Consider the following 20395-nt stretch of genomic DNA (forward strand, 5'->3'; position numbering starts at 1 on the left):
AAAGCCCAGTCTTTTTACCCAGGAGGAACGGGTGGTTTCAAACTTCCAACCATGAGAATTGCAGCCCACCTCGGCATCATCAGGCCTCCCTAGATCCTTGTGGTAGTTATGGGGGTTAAACATGATTTTACATCAACTGGACATTCCTGGCTTGGCGTGGAGTCAAACCTGTCAATCAAGTCACAGCCTGATGTGTGTGCATCTTTGGGGTTTGGCCTTCTCAGAAGGAGGACCTCCTCTCACCCTAAATTTGCTGCTTGCTGGCCCCCCAAGAGCTGCTGCAGCCCTGTTTGCGCCAAGCTCTTGGATTACACCACTCTGCACCCAGCCTGCGTTCTTCCTGCATTCTGCATCATTGCAGGTGGCTGCAGAGTCTGAAGAAGTACTTAATGGACTAGTATTGGATTTATAGACTTGAGTTGGGCAGGCCTGGGATATTTTCTTGATCTGTAATTACTTCTTGATATAACGTTCTTTCTGACACATGTCTGAGTGCCACTGGATCTATTTCTATAGTCAGCCTGACTTAACACAGCTCCCTGGACTCGTTTTCCTCATAAAATTAAACATTTAACCTTTACTTGTTTGGTTATTTATTTTTTGCATGTATGAGTAAAAGACACAAGAACAAAAACTGTATTCTCTCTACATATGCAACTGATATTTAAGACATTTGACTAAGAAATGATGCAATATTACATCCCACCTCCTAGAATTTAGCAACAGAAAAACAATGATCAATGACTTTTCCTGGATGTCTCCATAAACAATTTACCACCATCTTAGCCCTGGCTTTCAGAAAATATGGACAAAATTTTAATGTTTCCTTGGAAAAACTACCCATAATCTAACTCCCAAAGTCTAACAGGTTTATTTCCTTTGTCATCGGACTTTCATTTCTTTTTTTCTTAATTTACTTGCCTTTTAAAATATGCCTTCAGTTATAAGTACCCTCAACGTTTCCCTAAGAGATGGGGGCGGTAAAAATCCATGGCATGCATTCCCCTTAGGTAGAAAGGGGGAGGGTGTATACTTTTTGATTAAGTTTTTATTACTGTTACTTTAAAATATTATTGCCTAATAGAAAATTAGGTGCCATAGAGAGCAGAACTACCTTGTTCAGATATCAAACAATACAAACGTCTCCAAATTGTTTCACTCTCTTCAATACCTTTTTCGTCCTTGTGAAAACAAGGTTGCTGCTCATCTTGACAAGTGGATCAGCTCATATTTCAGAAGAGAAAAGGCAGGCAAAGAAGAGACTGGCAAGAATAATTCTTTACGACCTATTCTACACCCTTTGCAGATAATGATCGACCATGGCTATCAACTTCATAAATGTATTATAAATGCTTCATTCCAGAGTTTATAACAAATGCACAATATCCTCAAAACATTCGAAAGACTTTCCTGAAAGTGAAAGAGGTCAGAGGTGAGGGAATAGATATATTTAATGAATAATACCATTGCTTAAGTTGATTAGAGCAAATTTGTAACTGGGAAGCACTGAGTTTTATATATATATATATATATATTATGACCATATAATCTTGTCCACATTGATTTTTTAAAATGTACTAACTGGCAATGGGAATATTTAATTAAAATTTGTTCAAAGACAAATTTCATAAATATCAATTTCCAGTATATGTTGCTTTTTATATGATTAATAAGCTATTTCTGAAAATTATCTGAAAAGAAAAAAACTTCTAACAGCACCCTAGGAAAATGCCTCTCCCAAGGAATCCAATGCAGAAAAAGTAAGGCCCTTAACAACAACAACAACAACAACAAAGCATGAATTCCTACTAAACTGGGCATATATGTTCTGGTATTGCTTCATTTCTAGTCTTACGGGAGCATTTTGACTAGCTTAACAATGGAGCAAATGATTCATCTAGTGGTGAGACACTAAACCTTCCTGGAAGTTTACTTCTGAGGGAGGTCAGAGGGATACAATTTCCAGCTACAGTATTCAGAGAACTAGACTCAAATGGGACCAATGTAGAGGTTATGATTACCTTTTGAAGCCAAAGTGATATTAATCACACACGCTGATGTTGCCCGAAACTCTGCATGGAGCCCTTCTATCTGGGGCACATTGCAGGTCCAGGAGTTGGCTTTGCCCAGAGAGGGGGGTTAGATCTCTGGAGGAGAGACTGAAGTGGCTGGAATAGGGACAAGGTCTTAACTCACAGGAGAGTGAACCTTCTGTGGCATCCCATTGAAGGGCTCTGCTTCAGGATTAGAGGTACATGTAGTCTAAGGAAATATGTTCGCTGGCCCCTCAGGTGAACCTAAACTCAAACCTCAGTTATAGCCTAGTGTTGACTTTGCTCAAAAGAGCCTATTCTACCTAATAGCCATAAAACTTCTTTGTTGTTGCACTTTTTGGTCCTACTACTTACTTTGCGACCTGTGACCTTATGTCTCTACTTCCCAGCACAATCATTATCTCCGTCTTCTTCACCTCCTCTATATTTTACATATACTTTAGTTGTTCCCTATAGCTAATTTTATTAGAATACATGTTTTCTGATAAAGCATCTGATTAGGAAGGAAACAAATTACATTAAAACAGGGACAATATATAATACATGCCCTTAGGGATATATTCCCTTAAAAAACGGAACCAGTTCCTCTTTAAGAAAAAAACCAAAACTTGTTGCTATTGATTCCAACTTTCAGCAACCTTGCGTGTTTCAGCATACAGCTGGGTATAGGATTTTCCATAGCGGTGACCACTCAGTAGCAGATTAACCAGACTTTTCTTCTGAAGTACCTGAGATCAGACCCAAATTAGTAGTTGCTAAATTAGTTGCCAAGTACTTAACTGATTGCAAAAAATAAGTGCTCTTTAATTGTATTTATGTGTTCTGAAAAAAAAAAGTTTTACTCTCAATGGTATATTTCCTTACACTTGTTAGTCAAGCTAAAATAATACAGAACTTTTCGCAGAGCATGCCTAATAAAATTATATGGATGTATGTGTGTGAGGGTTTGTATATCCTTTTCTCTCTGTTATTCCCCTCTTGGGATCATCTATTTGCTAGACCTGAAAGACCTAAGCTAGCCACCACCATTAACCTCTACCCTGAACTGCAAACACAGCACCTTACGTGGAAGTAACTAAATTCCCCAGGGCTAACAGAGCAAAAGTAATCAATCTTTAAAGAAAAGTGAAGTGTCCCAAAAACATTTTGAGAGATAAGGCATAAAGAACAATATCTTTTGGAATATTCCCAATTTAGAACCCATTTTAACTAAAACTCTTTTTAATAAGAATCCACGTACTTCATGTAACTGTTAAGGTCTTAGTTATGGATGTGGATTTCACTCCAATGTGTTATGAGAAGAACAAATTGTTCCAAAGATTAGCTGTACCTTCACTCTCAACACTTCAGCAATTTCACAACTTTTGGTGTTTCCCGGCAACATTCATAAAATAAATGATTTACCCTTTATATGATTGTGTTGCCCTGGTAACTTGCTCTTTTCTATAAAATCTGACTTGGGTTTTCTTTTAGCTGTGTATTTACTCTCTCTAAGGAAATAAGGATTTAATGGATTAGATAATTACATTGTGTTTCTATATAATTATATTTAATATGCTGAATAGCTACTAAAGAAATAATGTTGTCAATATTTTTACAAAGAAACTGGCTGGGTAGTGATGCTATGGAATGTTGTTAATGCCGTAATGAAAAATGTGACATACTATGTAAGCACACATGGGGAATCACATATAATTGAATGTCTCTAGTGCTGTTGGTCTTGTGTTCAAGATGGCCTACCTTTCTAAAATATTGAAAGCACTATTACTTCACTTACTCTTTCTTCCCAACCCTCTACAGTAAAATAATGTCAAATCACATGCAGACAGATAGCCCATATGCACACATACCACACAAGAATATATTTTCATGCATTCCTACAATACGAAGCTGGGGTATTTCAATTAGTGGCATTTTAAAAATTACTGGATATGGAAAAGTAGCCTTCTTGATTGTCTGGTTATATGGTGGGTGCCTATCACTTGGTAACTTCAAATTACTAAGATATCAAACTTTTAAAAAATTAAAAGCATATTTGGGGGTTTAAAAGGATTCTGGCATCCCTGCTGCTGTGAGCCATTGCTGTGCTTAGGCAGCAAGTATCTTAGATTCAGGAGACTGTCCCTCCAAGAAGCTTTCAGAATATCAACGTGGAAGAAAAAAAAAATCAGACTTCTATGGATATAAAATATTTTTGTTACACAGGCTTTTCAAAATGGCATTTTTATAATGCAGCACAGTTTAATTTTTCCCCCTTTTGTGATTGATTCCTCCATTACTTCAGTGGAAGATATTATGTGTTCACACATACAAGTGAAATAATTTCACCCTGTTTTATATTTTCCAAAGTAAGCCTAAATCCTAGACAATAGTTTTGGACTGCCGAGTTAAAAAGTGTGTAGGAAAGTCTTCCAGATTTAACTAATAAAAGCTCTATTCTAAAAGATCACAATTCACCTTTCCCACTAGATATTTCCTTTGTTTCTTAACACAAATCTGTTCACTTAATGAAAGCTATTTGCCCCTTTGTTCCTGAAAAATAATATTCCATGTTTTATTTGTATCTTTTTCACCTACGGTATCCCTGACCCACGCTATGCTCTTTTCAAGCAACTCACATGTTGAAAGTTGGACAATGAATAAGGAAGGCACTAGGGAGAACAATTGTTGTATATGAATTACAATGTTGGCGAAGAATATTGAAAGTACTGTAGGCTACCAAAAAAAAAAGGGCCCAAGCTTACCTGGGAAGAAGTAGACACAATGCCCCTTAGAGCAAAGATGGAGAGATGTTGACTCCTATATTTTAGATGTCTTATTAGGAAGACCACTCTCCAGAAAAGGACATCATGCTTAGTAAAGCACAAGGGCAGGGGAAAACGGCAGACTATCAAGGAGCTGGATTGCTGCAGTGGTTACAACAGCCTCAAACAACAATGATTGTAAGGATGGCGGGTGTTGGACAGGGCAGTGTTTTTTCTGTTGTGCATAGAGTCACCATGACTTGGACCCACATGATAGTGCCTAACATCAGCAACAACAACTACACACACACACACACACACACATATATATACACACACACTTTTTCTACCTCAACTATATTTGTTAATCTACAACTTCTAATAAAAAGTAAATGAGGGCACATTAAGGAATTGCAATAAGTGAGTTGAGACACAAGATGTATAGATTATTGAATGTAAAATGAATAATTGGATTGTTGAGTGTAAAATTGAAAACAAATAAAATGTAATCCTTTGTCTTTAACATATAAACATAACTTATCTTTTAAGTTCATGTTTATATCTTTGTTCTGTTCTGTCCTTAACTATTCATAGATACATCTCAATTTAATTTTATGCAATTACTAAATATTTGATATGTTTTTATTGAGACAATTCTTGTAAACTTAAGTTTCCTATGGATGTAAGAATTGTATCTACAATTACTCTATACACTTGAGGGCAGATTATTCCTTGCTTCTTCTTGATCAAAAACACCTAGAATATTCAACACATAATGCTAAATCTATATTACTGCTTATTTTTTCATTAAACCCAAGATTCTATATTTTCCAAGATGAAGAGTCATTGATGGGTTAGCAAAGTCCTCAGGAAAGGAAGAGAACTCAAGAGAACATCTGAGGGAAATATTTCCCAAAGATCAACAAATTGCAAGTTGTTGATCTACAAATGCTAATATATAACAATTACTTATTAATTGATAACTACCTTTAATTCATACTATATTTAGATCCATAAGTTCTAAAAAAATCAACTAATAGTTAAACCATCAATAATGTTAATTTGGCTAAGATTACACATTTTACAATACAATTGTCTTGAATATTTTATCAACTACATTATAAACTGTGCAACAATGTAATAGAGACATAATAATCAGGTCTTATATTCACAAACCCTTAAAAGGCTCTGACATTATGGTCATAAATCCATAATGGGATTATTAGATATTTCCCACTAGAATTATATTTCAAAGTAGTAATAAATAACTTCTTAATACTGGTTTTGGTGAAATGAATATAACTATCCCCAAAGTCATGTTATCGTCAAGTGTGAATCTTTTTAAACCTTCAAAAATACTATTTATAAAAAATACTATTTATAATACTATTTAATATACTCCTAGCATTTAGAGGGAAAAAAACTCTTCCAAATTATTATTTTATGATAGCCTTATAATTCTGATTCATACAGGGGAAAAAGGACACTTAAGAGAGAAAGCAATTGTATATTTCATTGATATTTATGTCAAAACCACAGTATCAGTAAGTATGATAGAAGAGCACTTTTAAAGACTACATTATGACCATAGACTCTCTAGAGTTCTTTCTATATAGAGTGATTGCACCTTACGAAAAATTTTGATAATATTAATTATAATATGATGAAAATAAATTCACAAAATAAGACGCATAAGAAGATGGAAAAAAGAGAATCTTAGTAGTTTTCAAAAGCTTTTCAGGTAAATTCAATGCCTAATGTTGATTTTTTTAAAAAAGCTTTTTATAGTACCATTCTCATATGGTAAGGTATAAAAGAATGCACTAAAAAGCAATTGTGCAAGAAAACTGGATATATGAAGTACGGTAGAAAATATATTATTTTTGATCACCTGCAAAACCCCAAACAATCAACAAAAGCAGCTATTGGAAACAATAAAATAATTAAGAAAAATAATTGGTTGGATTTTTTCCCATACATAGGTTGGAAGAGCAGTGTACACACCGCCATGAAGAATCAGCCCCGCATACCGAAAGGTGGGACATTCGGCTGGGCAGTCAAGCTTGTCTGTTCTGAGCACAAAGGCAGAGAAAGGCTATGCCATGTCCAGAGACTCAAGGATATCACAGCCTGCTGTAATATGCCGTCAGAGATTAGAACCAGATTTGGGTGGACAAACTATAATGAACTTTTCAAGCAGCAATTAAGAAATTTTGCGTTTCAGAGAACTTTGTTTTTAATACCACAGTTGAAATATTTTTTCACAATAGTATAAGCAATGTGATCTCATTGGGGGGAAAGAAATATATCTATAGCTCTCCACATACATACACACATACACACACATGTTCACACACTTAAAATATATGCTTATGTATCTTGCTATTCTCTGATCCCTTTAATGATGTCTATGTGTAAATGGAAATAGAGAGAGAGATTTCAGTTAATACATATATAAATCTGGAAATATATGCCATTACATGTTAACATGAGTAATCTTTGGACAAGAAAAATAATACGTGTTTTTTAGTATTTATATTGTTGCTTATTTATATTTTCCAAAATTTGAACAAGCCTTTTTTGAATAAAGACTACTTTTAATTTAAGATAAATTAAATTGGTATCCAAAATAGATTATTTTTCTATGTGCCAAAGTGACCAGTGAGAAATAAAATTTCAAGGAAGCACAACAGCACTGGTCACAAATGATTAAGACACCAAATGAAACATTCGAGAAATGTGAAGAACATCTGAGTATGGAGCAAGGTTAATGCTCTCTGAAAGTACCTAAAGAAAAAAACAATCTTGAGTAAATGGAGAGACATCCTTCTTTCTTCCCTAGTAAAGTACAACAATGCCAATATGCCATACTGTTAAATACCTCATAAATAATCATATAAATTTAAAATTATTCCAGTCAACATTTTAGTGGATATTTTAACTTCATAAAACCATACTAATATTCATGAATAATGATTTTGAAACATAAAAAACGATGCCAGTGACAGATCCTACCAGGGCTATAAGGTCTATACATTTTAATAACTGAAATAATAGACCAATAGAATACAGTGAAATCCAGAAATTTATCAGCAATACAAAAATATTTATAGAATCATAAATATTGTCATAAAATTTTATATCAATGGTGAAAATATAAATGACTTATCAGGTAGAAGTTGTCATGGTATTTGGTTAGTCATTTGGGGGAAAATATTAAAATCTGGATCATAATTTCATAATATAAGATAAACTCCCAAAGTAACAAATATTGAAAATAATATAATACATATTGAAATTATTCTGTAAACACAGTAAGAGAATACACAACATTTAAATCTCTATAGTGGAGAAAGTGTTGGGATCCGAATGCTCTAAAAGCAATGGTGGGTAAAATATAACCTAGCAGCTAAACACGTTCATGACTCTCTTTCTGTAAGTTTTATTGCAACTCAGAGATTCCCATTCATTCAGGTATAGTCTATGGCTGCTTTTGAACTACAATGGCAAACTGAGTAGCTGAGAAAAAAAACATGGTTTGAAAAAAATAAAAAATGCTCTAATGGGAAAGCCTGAAAAATTTGAACACATAAATATTAAAATCCCATAAGGCAAAAACAATATAATTAAAAATAATATTAACCAACAAAGCATTAAATGTATCTATGACCATGTTAGAAGGACCCCTATGGTATCATGGGTTACAAGATTGGGCGGCTCACCATAGGGTCAGCAGTTCTGAGAAAGATGAGACTTTCTATTCCAGTAAAGATTTACAGTCCAGGAACCCCACTAGGGCAGTTCTACTCTGTCCTGTAGGCTTGCTATGAGTCTCAGTTGACTGGATAGCAGGGAGTGAGTTTGGGTATGACGATCTTAACTTATCGCTATAAGGTTTTTTATAAAAAGAAAGGTTCCGTCACCCAAAAGAAAACACAAAGCAAATTAACATGCAATAAGGAGAAAAGGGCAATGACGTATGACCCGAGCTCAACAGCTCGAACCCTACAGAAATCAAAGTAAAATATCAATGGGATACCATTCACCATCATATTAGCCAAGTATTTAAAACATAGGTCGCCAGTGTTAATTGAAGCCATGGGGAAATAAAAACGCTCATTTACCATGCAAATTGATAATAATCACTGTCAAGTGCAAACCTAGACATATACTCTGTTCCAGAAATGCATCCTATTCTTACTTTCCCACAAATGCTCAAATTACAACCCTGAGCTCATGAGCAAATACTAGGAGCAACTTAAAAGGCTATGAAGAAAAACCTGGTTAACTACAGTTTGCTGCATCTACACAAAGGCATATGATGATGTTGCTATTGCGACCTGAATGTTTTGACATTCTGGATGTTTTATTACTGTGGGGTAAGAAAGTAAGTTGCAAGATTTATAGAATAACATTGTGTATATATTTTAAATACACACACAATTTACACATGTGCATATAGATACTTTTGTATGTTTAGATCATGACTGGGTGGTAACATAAGGCTTTAATAAGTTCGTTTACAGAGAGCACAATTGATGGGGAGGAGTTCTTGGTGGGAGGGCTTTGATGCCTTTCTGACTTATAAGTCTATTAATTCCATTATTTAAAGTTTTTTGTTCTTATTCTAAAGTCATCTAAGATTCCTTTGATAATTTACTGGAGACTTTTGAAATTACATCTCACTGTGGGAGAGCCAGTACTATTTCCCACAGTAGTTAAGGTGGCCAAGAAATTTGCTGCCCTGGCACAGAAATTGCTTTTGTTTTGCTTCTTGTATTGACTTTACCTAATAGTATATAGGAAAGGAGGCTGCTCTCCAAGGTTAATGCCTGTTCCCTTTGAAGGTTATTCTCACTCCTTGGGATTTACTTTCAGTAGAGGGCATACATATGGGTTAAGGTTGGTGTTTTATTTTTGCTATTCACTTAAAAGAGATTTGGCCCACAAGCATATTTAACAGCTTGACTTTTTAGAAAGCAAAAGATTTTGCACTTGGTACTTTGAAAATATCAGAAGTTCATAAAACAAGCATTCAAGAGGCATGAAGGAGTGAGGACAAAGTGGATCCAAAACCCACCGGTAAGACAATTGGACAGTCGCTCACAGAAGGGCCACACAGAAAATACGTTAAGTCCAGGGTGCTGTATAGCACTGATGAAACACATAACTATCCTCTAGTTCTTTCATATTTCTTTCCCTCACTATTATGCTTCTTATTTTACCTCATTAATCATGTTAGATATGAGTATGTTCAGTTGTACAGTTAAGATCATTTGATGCATGAAAGCCAAGATAGATAACCCTTCAGAAATAGTAATGGGAGTAATGACTCCCTGAGGGGTATGGGAAGAGAGGGTGGAGAAGGGGAGAAGGGGGAGCTGATAGTAATGATGAATGCATAATTCCATTTGAGGGGAATGAATAACAGAATTGTAGGATATATTGGATGGTATAAAGCAAGGAAACAACAATAATACTAATATATAACATAATAACAAGGGTTCCTGGGGGGTGGGGTGGGGGGAGTTGATAACAAGGAGTTCAAGAAGAAAGAAAACATTTTGAAACTGATGCAGCAGCAATTGTACAATTATGCTTGATCTAATTGATTTATGAATAGTTACAACATCTGTAGGAGCTTCCAACAAAATATTGAAATAATAATAATACATTTAAAAATAATAATAAAATGTCAAGGTTTTGAAAATGAAGACTTAAGAGATATTATTTTTTGTTCTACTTAGGTTTTAGCTAAAAAGGTGGTATCTGATCACTATAATTTTTGAGGAACAGAATTCTACCGTTTACAATATCCTTTTGCACATTTACAAATGTGCTTTTATAGAAAACACACCTGTGATTTTGGGGAATACAACTTCTAAAATGAATTCCCTATAAACTGAGACTAAAGCAAGGTCAAGTCAAGTTTTCTGCAGCTCGAATAGCTTTGTTTTACAAGGGAAGCTTGCATTTACTATTCAGCTTTAAATTTGGGGTTTACTAATCATAAAAAATCAGAGTTCAGCCTTGCATCATAACAATCTAGTCAATGATTCAATACATTTCTTAGAGAGCTGTAATTCGATAACCACTTGCTATTCAGTAAAAAGGAAAGCTGACCTTTCTCCTTGTGGTGAAGTAACTATATGAAGAACAAAAGATTTATGATTCAAATTAGCCGAAATAGAATTTAAGAACAGAGAACTCTGCTTCTTTTTTGGAACTCCCATCGTCTTTCCTCTGTGTTGGTAACACAGAGTTCCCACCATGTCCCATACAGGGCAACGTGAGCTCCACCGTTGTGCATTCGTAGGAGAGTGCAGTGTGACATTATGCAGCTATGCAGGGAAGATATTTGGTACAATCCATCATCTATTAAAATGCTGTCAGTGTAATGGTGAGACTTGAGCGCACAGTACAGAGCCCTGTGCTAAGAAGCAAAAACAAATAACCGATCACATTGGCAAAGTCAGCGATTTTGCTTTCACAGCAAAGCGTGAATCCTAATTTAGTCTTACAGTACTTTCTCCTCAGTGTCTGTTCTGGAGAACAATGACAACGTGCAAACCCAACTGCTCTAGCTGCCCTAAGTGGGCTTTGACAGCTTTCCAGGGTCACTAGATAGGAAATCTAATAGGCTCTGTCCTTCCGCTTTCTGTTGCTCTGTTGTCCTTGTCCCTCTTCCTTCCCTCGTCTCTGCTGCTTCATTTCCCGCTCACTGTTCCCACTCCACTTTAACCATTCAGCTGCCTTTGTAAAGACCAGGGTGCTCTGCTCTCCTCGATGCCTGCTGCCTAAGAGTTGTTTTGATCCCATTCTGATCGAGAACTTAGAGCCCTTAGAGCCACGCCTGAGCGAGAACCTGTAGGGCATCTTGGAGGCAAACTTTCTTCCTCTAAAGCAGGTGATGAGGGTGTAGTATGGCTGCTAGGGAGACTTTTACATGCAAACTTCTGCAAGTGCCGGCAGGAGAAATGTGATTGAGGAGAAAAGCGGCAAGCGGTTATGAATTATGAACAACATAGTTGAGACACAAATATTGGCATCTTGAATTTATTTGTAAAGCACGTACCAGCTACTGTTATAAAGTAGATACCTAACAGACATTTTTATAACTTTAGTGTTAGTTATTGAATGGTTTAGTTAGAAGCCGACTACTTGAGATGATTCATTTCATTAACAGTCACAGAGACCACCTTCACTAACGTTATTGGGAATATAAATTAAATAAGCAGCATGGATGTGGAAGAAATAAGTGATTTTTGTTTCTTCTCAGCTTTTGTTTTATGTTAATACTTATTTTATATAATCAGCCTAAATTTGAATAATAGTAGACTAATAATATTAGAATAATGATATTTTACTTATTTAGTACTTTATTTCACTTAATAACCAAAACACATAATTTATCATGTGCTCTTATACCCATGTTACAGATAAAAAACAGTGGTTCCAAAAGATGAAGTTTCTCACTCAAGGCATTTAACTGGCAAATGTTTCTATCACAAAAGCCTAAGTCAGAGCGCCCAATCTAGTCATTCATTCATTCATGTACATGTTTATTATGCCACATGTACTTCCAGAGACACTCAGTTTGATCATTTTATACCATATCATATTATTTTTTTATTTTCATAGGAGAGATAGAGATTCTTTTCAGACTCAAGTTATTTTGTCTCACTGCCATAGATGGCCTTAAGTCTTTTTATGTTTTAGCATCATAGAATGTTTAATTTCACAATCTATTAATGATAAAGATGAAAAGGGCCTCTTGATAAAATTATTTACAGGATATAAACCAGAAATACTGTCATGAGGCCAATATTAAGGGTGGCACATTTGATTACGTGATGATGTTTAACCAATGTCCCATGCTAAAGACAACAAAGTGGTGGGTGGTGATTCCAGGAACCACCCCAGCCACAAAGAGTATGGATTTAAATGAGTGGTCCTATAAACACATGACACGATTTAGTGGCAGGGAGTAACAGAGCACTGGTGGGCAGCAGCTGCTGCACAGGAGACTCAAGGGGACCAAAGACAGGGAGCTGATGCTGCAGGGAGATGCGTGAGACCTGCTGCCTTCCAGCATGGAGCTGAAGCTGTACGGACGGCAAGGGATGCACGTGTAAAAGATGACCAAAGTCTTGGGCGGCGGCTGAAGAAAGACCCCCGCCACAGCCTGCCCCTTCTCCCAGCTACAGAAGCCCTACAGAACCTTCCTGCCACTGGCAGCTGGTAAACTCCTCAGATTTTTCCAGATGTGCACTCCCTCCGGCCACAAAGAGAGGATAATCCTTAACCTCAGTGCAGGGCTGCAATACAGATGAACACTTCTCTCTTTCTTAAAGATGGCTGTTGCTTTCTTAAGTCTCCTCTTTAAAACTTGACAGGCTTTCTTCCCCTTTCCTGTGTTGACCCAGTCTGTGCTATATATTGTTTGACAGTCCATGCTGAAATCCATCATTTTTACATTCTATTTTTTATGAACTTCTTGAAGCGCCTTAGTGTATCTTAATATTTAAAAAAATGTAAAAATCAAAATTTTAGGAGAATGTCAAATGCATAAGTGGAAAAAGCTCAAGTATGGAAACTAGGGCCTGGAAATGACTCATTTTTGTTCAGAAAATACAAATCTGGGTATTTAGCTTCCTACCCTTGAATGTGTGATACCTGATCACACAGGAGACCTGCCTGCACAGTGGCTAAAGCCTGTGGCTGCTAAGCAAAAGGTCAGTGGCTCAAATCTACCTCCTGTTCCACAGGAGAGAGATGAGACCCTGGGTGGACACCCTATGGGATAGTTCTCCTCTGTCCTGTTGGATCACTGTGAGTCAGAATCAACCTGATGTCAACAAGTTTTTGTTCACCTTAGTCAACGAAAGCTCTGAAAGGATAAAAAGGTAACATTGTGTCCTGATGTAAGTAGCATATCCAATAATAATAACAATAACGCACCCTATTAAATTTTTTTATTTTTACATATGCTCTCTGACATTTGTCTTCCCAGGAATCCTTTGGGGCCAGTGACAGAAAAGGAAACAAAGGCACACCCGCGAGCATACCAGGAGTATGAGCAACTTGTCCCAGAACTTGTAGTCTTTTTCTCCTGTCTCTCCCTTGAGTCATCTGCAATTGGAATCTGTCTGTCCTACGTATACCTCTCTATAAACTAGAAAACCTGGAAGACCAAAGATCAATGGAACCCTGATTGGGTCAGTCTATATGCAAATGAAACACATAACATTTAAAACTTTGGGCTAATGTGATATTAGGTCCCTAAATAGGAAATCTAACCAATATAGAGTTTTAATCATCTGGGGATGATAATTATCACTAAAGATCATGGTGACAATTAACTTAGAAATACCCATTCACTTTGCTGTCTTTCTGTACATGTCCATCTGTTAGCAGACAATTACCGCCACATTTCAACTATTTCCTTACAGTCAGTGCTCGTTCACGATAGTTACAATTCCCCCAAGAAAAGCATGGAAAGAAAGCATCCAAAGAAAGCCAAGCACACAAGAGAGAAGGGAAACCAAAGGGCTTCCCTTCTAGAATAACTGAATTGCTCCGAGTTCTTGCAAGAAGCAGAAATGTCTCAATCCTAACAACTGTAGACAACAACTCACAAGGCCTGCTGCTAGTTCCTCCAATGTACTTTGTCCATATCATCTCTCTTGCTCCCTTTTCCTTCTCTCTACACGCTTTCGTTCGAAATTCAGGAACAGCAGTTTGATTGGAAAATATGGCTGCCTGAACGAAGTATGGAGTCTAACAAAAGCTCTACCCCAAAGCTTCTCTGCAGGACACAAGCTGGCACTGGGATAATAGAAAGAGGTAGCCTCAGGTGACTGAGAACACTTACTGTTGGTTGCATAACGTATGGCGGATGAGGCATCCATGAAGTACTCTGGACCTATGCATCAAACAGCATTTATTAGCACAAAGCAATCACAGAGACAACGTGGTTCTAGCGCTCAGTGGACTCCCACTCGGACATTAGGAAGTAGACTCCATCGGACTTTACAGCTACTTAGTGCTCAAAACCGAGGATGAAGGAAAGTTCAGAGGGCTGACTCATTAGGTCTCTGAAACATAATAAAGCATAACGTGTTCACTAGATGCTGTTTCACGAGAGCTGGCTATGATGCCTCCATGGTCCAGGTTGGGTTTTAAGACATATTTGGAGGTTAGTGATGGAGACTAAAAAGTCTTAGGAAGCCTCAGAGACTCTAGGGTACTCCGGTCTCCGAGATGTCCGACAAATAATGAAAAAGGCAAGCGTTCACAGGTGTGACGTCCTCTTCTAACAATGTTTTTTTCATTGATTGTAATGTCAAAGGTTCAGGTGATACTTTCTTAGAAGTTAATGTTAAAGTTAGGTCCAGCACGAAATAGCTTATCTAGAAGTTTGGGGGGAAGGCTTTGGGTTAAACCCATGTCATATACCTTCTTTGCAACTTTATTCTCCTATAGTCATCTGACCGGCAAATAAAAATGAGTGGGGGTTGGGGGCAGCCAACTGTTCTGAGCAGAACCCTGTGTCAGCCACATAGGAAAGTCAGCTTATAAGAGCAGATTGTCACGAGCAGAACCCTGAAGATTGTGTTTTGCCTTGTGAAACTACCCTATGGTTTTCCAGGTGGAATTTTCAATGGAATTGCCAGTGGCACTTTAGATTGTTAAAACAAAGAAAAGAAGAAGCGGTGAGCGGCAAGAAACAACCACATAAGCAATGGCTCTGATTCCCTTTCTGAGAAAAGGGAGGAGCTGGAACTGAATCCCACATGAGAGCCCTCCCAAGTGAAATCACTTTTCTGTGGATAGTTTATGCATGACACCAAAGTGCTCTACCCTGGAACTCAGTGGGTGGTCTTGGCTGACACAGAGGCCAAGATGAAGGAAAAAAATGGAAACACATATCTATGGGTGGGTGTATATATATACACACACTACACCCAGGCAGGCCTGCAGACAGTGCAAAAACTCCCAGCATCTGCACATAGCCTCATAAGTCCCTAGGAGAGGCAATAAAGATATCAGCTCTTGGGACACCCCCAAATGCAATTCCATTCACCTCCCGACATATATCAAGAGTCTGTGTGCAGACAAACAACGAAAGGATCTGCTTCAGGGGGAATCAGACCCAAACCCAACAAACAAAAATGCATCTAATCTCAGGTTTGAGGCTCTGGCAGCTGGGACAACCTGAGAAGTAGTGTGTTACGGCTGAGTACGGTGAAGCGCCAGTGAATTTGTTGCACCAGTACAGTTTTACGCCCATGAACACCCCGCCCGCCCCACCATCTGCATCACATCTAGAAGTATGTCCATGCTCACACTTGCACGCTCTCTCTCTCTCGTTCTCACAACTTTCACACAGTAAGACTAGAGACTGTCTTCCTGCAGGCAGCATTCATATGCATTTTCTAATTTGCACAGAAAAGCGGTTCCAGAAATCCTATTAGATCGAGAGGAGCAGGGAGTATATCCTATGTGATAATTCAGAGACACAAAAGGAGGAGCATATTTCGAGGGAGAAGCCTGCCTACTTCAAGTCACCCACCCACTCCAAGTTCATCAGCTCCCACCACGGGTTTAAAGCACACGTTGAACCTGAGCTGGTCTAGATTTCTCACACGCAGAGCCTTACGGTCTCTTTGAAGTGAGAATGAAGGAAGAGCGAGGGTTAGGTATAATGTTTTACCACTGTCATCAGCCTCCCTCTTGCTGAGGAAATCTGAGTCATCACCTATCCAGGTAGCTTTACCAGGGCAGCGGTGACAAATGAGATGAACGTGATAAAATATCCTGGCATGAGTGAGGGGAATCCCAGAATCGTGCTTTTAGAAGAAACACAAACAAACAAAAACCCAGTGAGGCTCGTGAACAACAAAACAACAGAAAATAAAATCATCTCGCAGTAGTCCATGAGCTAGCTGCACCAGTGTTGGCCTGAAAGCACGCAACAGGAAAACGAAAAGTATGGCAAATGTTACTATTCAGTGGCAGAGATGCAACCAGGCCCGTGAGGGGATCGGCTAATTCATTTAACTTGAAAATCATTACATTCAGGTGTCACTAACGCGTATGAAGACGGGTTTCCTTTTCATTATGTCCTCCTGGCTCTGGATGGACGGACTATCCTGGGCAAGGGAGATCACTCCCGAGGGGCGGGGCGCTTGGACATACCTGGTATGTGGAGACAGGGGAGGCAGCAATGAATGGCGTGAGAGATGTCTGTGGAATCATGCGGCTGGTTGCGATACTGTACGGTGAAGAATAAAATCTGCAAACAGAACACAAAAACAGAAGATTCATGAAGCGGCGGCTTGCCTGGCTGCGAATCCAGTGCTACCGAGCTCCTGGGGAAAGACAGCGTGCCACCCTTGTGCCTCCCACTGACGGGTCACAGGCGCATCCACAGGAGCCACAGTCTCTGAGCCCACTCGGGGAAGTAAATCGTTGCGAACAAAAGGACAACTTTGAGTCCTCTAATAACAATGGGCCACACAAAAATCTCTCCTATGCCACACATATGTAAGTGTCTGTAATCAATGGGGGTGGTGGGGGGTGGTGGGAGGAGACATGTGCAAAAATCTAAAGGAAATGCCGCTCTACAGTTCTAGGAAGGAAATGCAAAAGGACAATTCTGGGTTTCCGAAAGTGGCTGATGTGGCACAGACACAAGCGGAACCCCCTCCTTAGTCAAGACATGAAGGTGCGGCACCTAGAAAGTTCTAAATCGTTTATTCTCGTTACAGGTCTAGGTCCTGGTGTAGACAGTGAGCTACATACTTTCTCTAAGAGACAAGGAAAAACAAGGGAACAATTTATCACCTTATCTCCCTATGGGAATAAGTTTGTGTGTGTGTGTGTTGGTAGACCATCAAGGAACTGGTGCTATGCTATTGTAGAGTCCTTACAAAAAATTTGAAAAAAAATGCTGGTTTCTAGTTCTCCGTATTCACTCTTCACTATATAAATCGGAGGTAGGATGATACCTCTGGAAAGCTGACCAGAGGAAATTAGTGATGCATCTATCTCTGCTCAGCCCATTCCTTAGAATCTACGAATTCACTGCACCTTCATAGTCATCAGCAGCACTGTAAGCTCCTGGTCCTCCTTGCCTGACTGGAAAATGAGAAGCCAGAGTGCTCAGCCATCGAGCAGACCCCACTCGGCGGCCAGAAAGGAAAGACCGCACTGCTGTGAAAGCTTGAACTGAAAACAACAATGTGTACCAGGGATACTGTAGATAAACTTTCACTTTGCCATACTCTAAGGAAATATTGATTGCTTTTATATACATAGACTATGACTGAGGTTTGAGTTTGGGGGCTACAACTTCATCACACTGGACAGGTCGCTGGTCTTTTGAATAGAGGATATCAGGGATTGCCTTGAAGGAATTAGTTCCTGAAGAAATGCATTGATCATGGCGGGCTTGGGTGTCAAGATTGCCATGATTTAAGGAGTGATTTCTTCATATTTGGATTTTTATAATCTGTGATCTAAGATTGGGGACCTGTGATCTTAGTTTTAGTGTTTCTGGCTCTCAACAAGGATTGCACAAATCATCCTCTGTTTTGTAAGAAAAAAGATCACCCCCATTCCATGGTAACTTCTTACTACTCTCTATACCCAGCAGACCCCCTAAGTTTGTTGTTAAAGTTTAAAGGATACTGAGTGTACTTGGGAAGTTTTTAATGAAACGAAACAAAACAAACATTAGAAACGATTCAGAGAAAACTGGAACACTCTCGTTCAATGCTTGTGGGAACAGATAATGAATGGTCCAGTCACTTTGGAAAACAGATTGGCAATTTCTTACAAAGTTCAATATGCCATTACCGTATGGCCCAGCAGTTCCACTCAAAAATGTTTTAAGACAAATGAAAGCTTATATGTAAAAGAAAACTTTAATATCAATGTGTCCAGTAGCCTTACTCAAAGTCACGTAAACCTGAAACCAACCTATATGTCCTTCAACTGAAAGGACAAGCCAACACTGGTCCATCCGTACAATGGAACACTACTTAGTAATGAAAAACAAAGAACTACTGATACCTACAACCACTGGGATAAGCCTCACACACATCACGCTCTGTGAAAGCATCTCGACTCAAAAGACTCTATACAATAAAATTCAATTTTTGTAATAATCTGGACAGATAGAAAATACATCAATAGATGCCTACGTCTTAGTGTCAAAGGAGTGGTGCTTCACTAAGCAGCATAAGAGAATTTGGGGAGGGGTTATAATGGTTCTGTACTTTGATTAGACGCCCCAGTGGCATAGTAGATTATATCTTGAGTTGTTCACTGCAGTCAGCGGTTCAAACCTACCAGCTACTCTGTGGGAGAAAAATGAGGCTTTCTACTTTCAGAAATCCACCAGGGCAGCCCTCCGCTGCCTCATAGGGTTGCTATGAATTACAATAAACTTAATGGCAGTGAGATTAGTTTTGAGTATCTTGATTCTTGTACTAGACTGTGCATATATATTTATAAAAACTCATTTATGTAACATTACATTTAAAAGTCAATTAATATGCAAGAAAAAGCAACCATCCTCTGACTAAAACAATGACTGCACATTTACTATGCACTCCAAAGATGGCGAGACTCTAATGTAACTCACAATGTTTCTATCTTTTTAAAGTCGTATCTTATCTTTGTACTTCACTGTAGTGAGAACAGAATGCCAACACCCTGTATTGGCTAATCCAATCTGGCTCCTGCCTGCCTTCCTAACATGTCTCCTGCCTCTTGCCCTCTAGAACACAAGCACTCTAACCTTCTTTTTTGTAGTTATTACGTTAGCTGCATGCTAAAACAGGACAGTTTAGTGAAAGCAAATAATGAAAATAATGTCTAAAACAATCACCGCCTCTTTCCCAACCACTCTCTTTCACTTTGCCCTAATTTATTTTGTTCATTTCTCTTATTACTGGCTGTCATCATCTTCGCACTTTTCCCCTTTATTTATGTATGGATACCCCCTCTAGAATGTCAGTTCCAAGGAAGCAGAGGACACATCAATATGGTTGTCTAGAACAGAGTCCGAAGCACAGTAGATATCTACGAAGTAGCTGCTAAATGAATGAATGACCTAGGAGGAAATTAGACATTGAGTTCAGTACGTAGTGTCCAATGGCAGCACGCTGGGACTTTAGAAGACAGGTCTCTAGCATGTGTAGGAAGCTGTGGGTGAGATTCCAATGAGAGAGTACAAGGTCACATACCTGGAGACACTCAAGCCAAATCCAATCCATTGCTGTTGGGGCACGGCCACCTCTTGAGTGCCCCTTGTGTTAACAGAGTAGAACTGCAGCAGGAGTTTCCCTTGGGTGTGCTCTTTTCAGAAACACACTGCCAGGAACTTTCTTCCATGGTATGGTTGCGTGTGTTTGAATCATGAACCTTTAGATAAGCAGTCAAATTGCTAACTGCTTGCTCCACTAGGGACCTCAGTCAACACTTAGTGTAGAAGCTTCATTAATACATTCATACATATTAAGCATGCAGGGATATTTGGAGCTAAGGAAAACAATCTTTTTCTAGGAATATCATGGTTTCCATTTA

General features: G+C 38.4%; 1 protein-coding gene across 6 annotated transcripts in view; it reads right to left on the reverse strand.

The window, feature by feature from the left end:
• Window positions 1–20395, reverse strand: part of RBMS3 (RNA binding motif single stranded interacting protein 3) — an 889171-nt gene that overhangs the window by 107989 nt on the left and 760787 nt on the right. For 4 of the 6 annotated variants that reach the window (XM_045297515.1, XM_045297513.1, XM_004704042.2 and 1 more), the window contains 2 exons: window positions 17000–17096; window positions 14673–14723 (listed from right to left, as the gene is read on the reverse strand). In XM_045297515.1, coding sequence (XP_045153450.1) covers window positions 14673–14723; window positions 17000–17096 — 148 coding nt within the window. The remainder of the gene's footprint in view (window positions 1–14672; window positions 14724–16999; window positions 17097–20395) is intronic. The other 2 variants (XM_045297514.1, XM_004704045.3) reach the window with 1 other exon arrangement.

This window comes from Echinops telfairi, unplaced genomic scaffold (genome assembly GCF_000313985.2).
Source record: "Echinops telfairi isolate 266 unplaced genomic scaffold, ASM31398v2 ScPeMD7_7420;HRSCAF=8458, whole genome shotgun sequence".
In the NCBI taxonomy this organism is placed as follows: domain Eukaryota; kingdom Metazoa; phylum Chordata; class Mammalia; order Afrosoricida; family Tenrecidae; genus Echinops; species Echinops telfairi.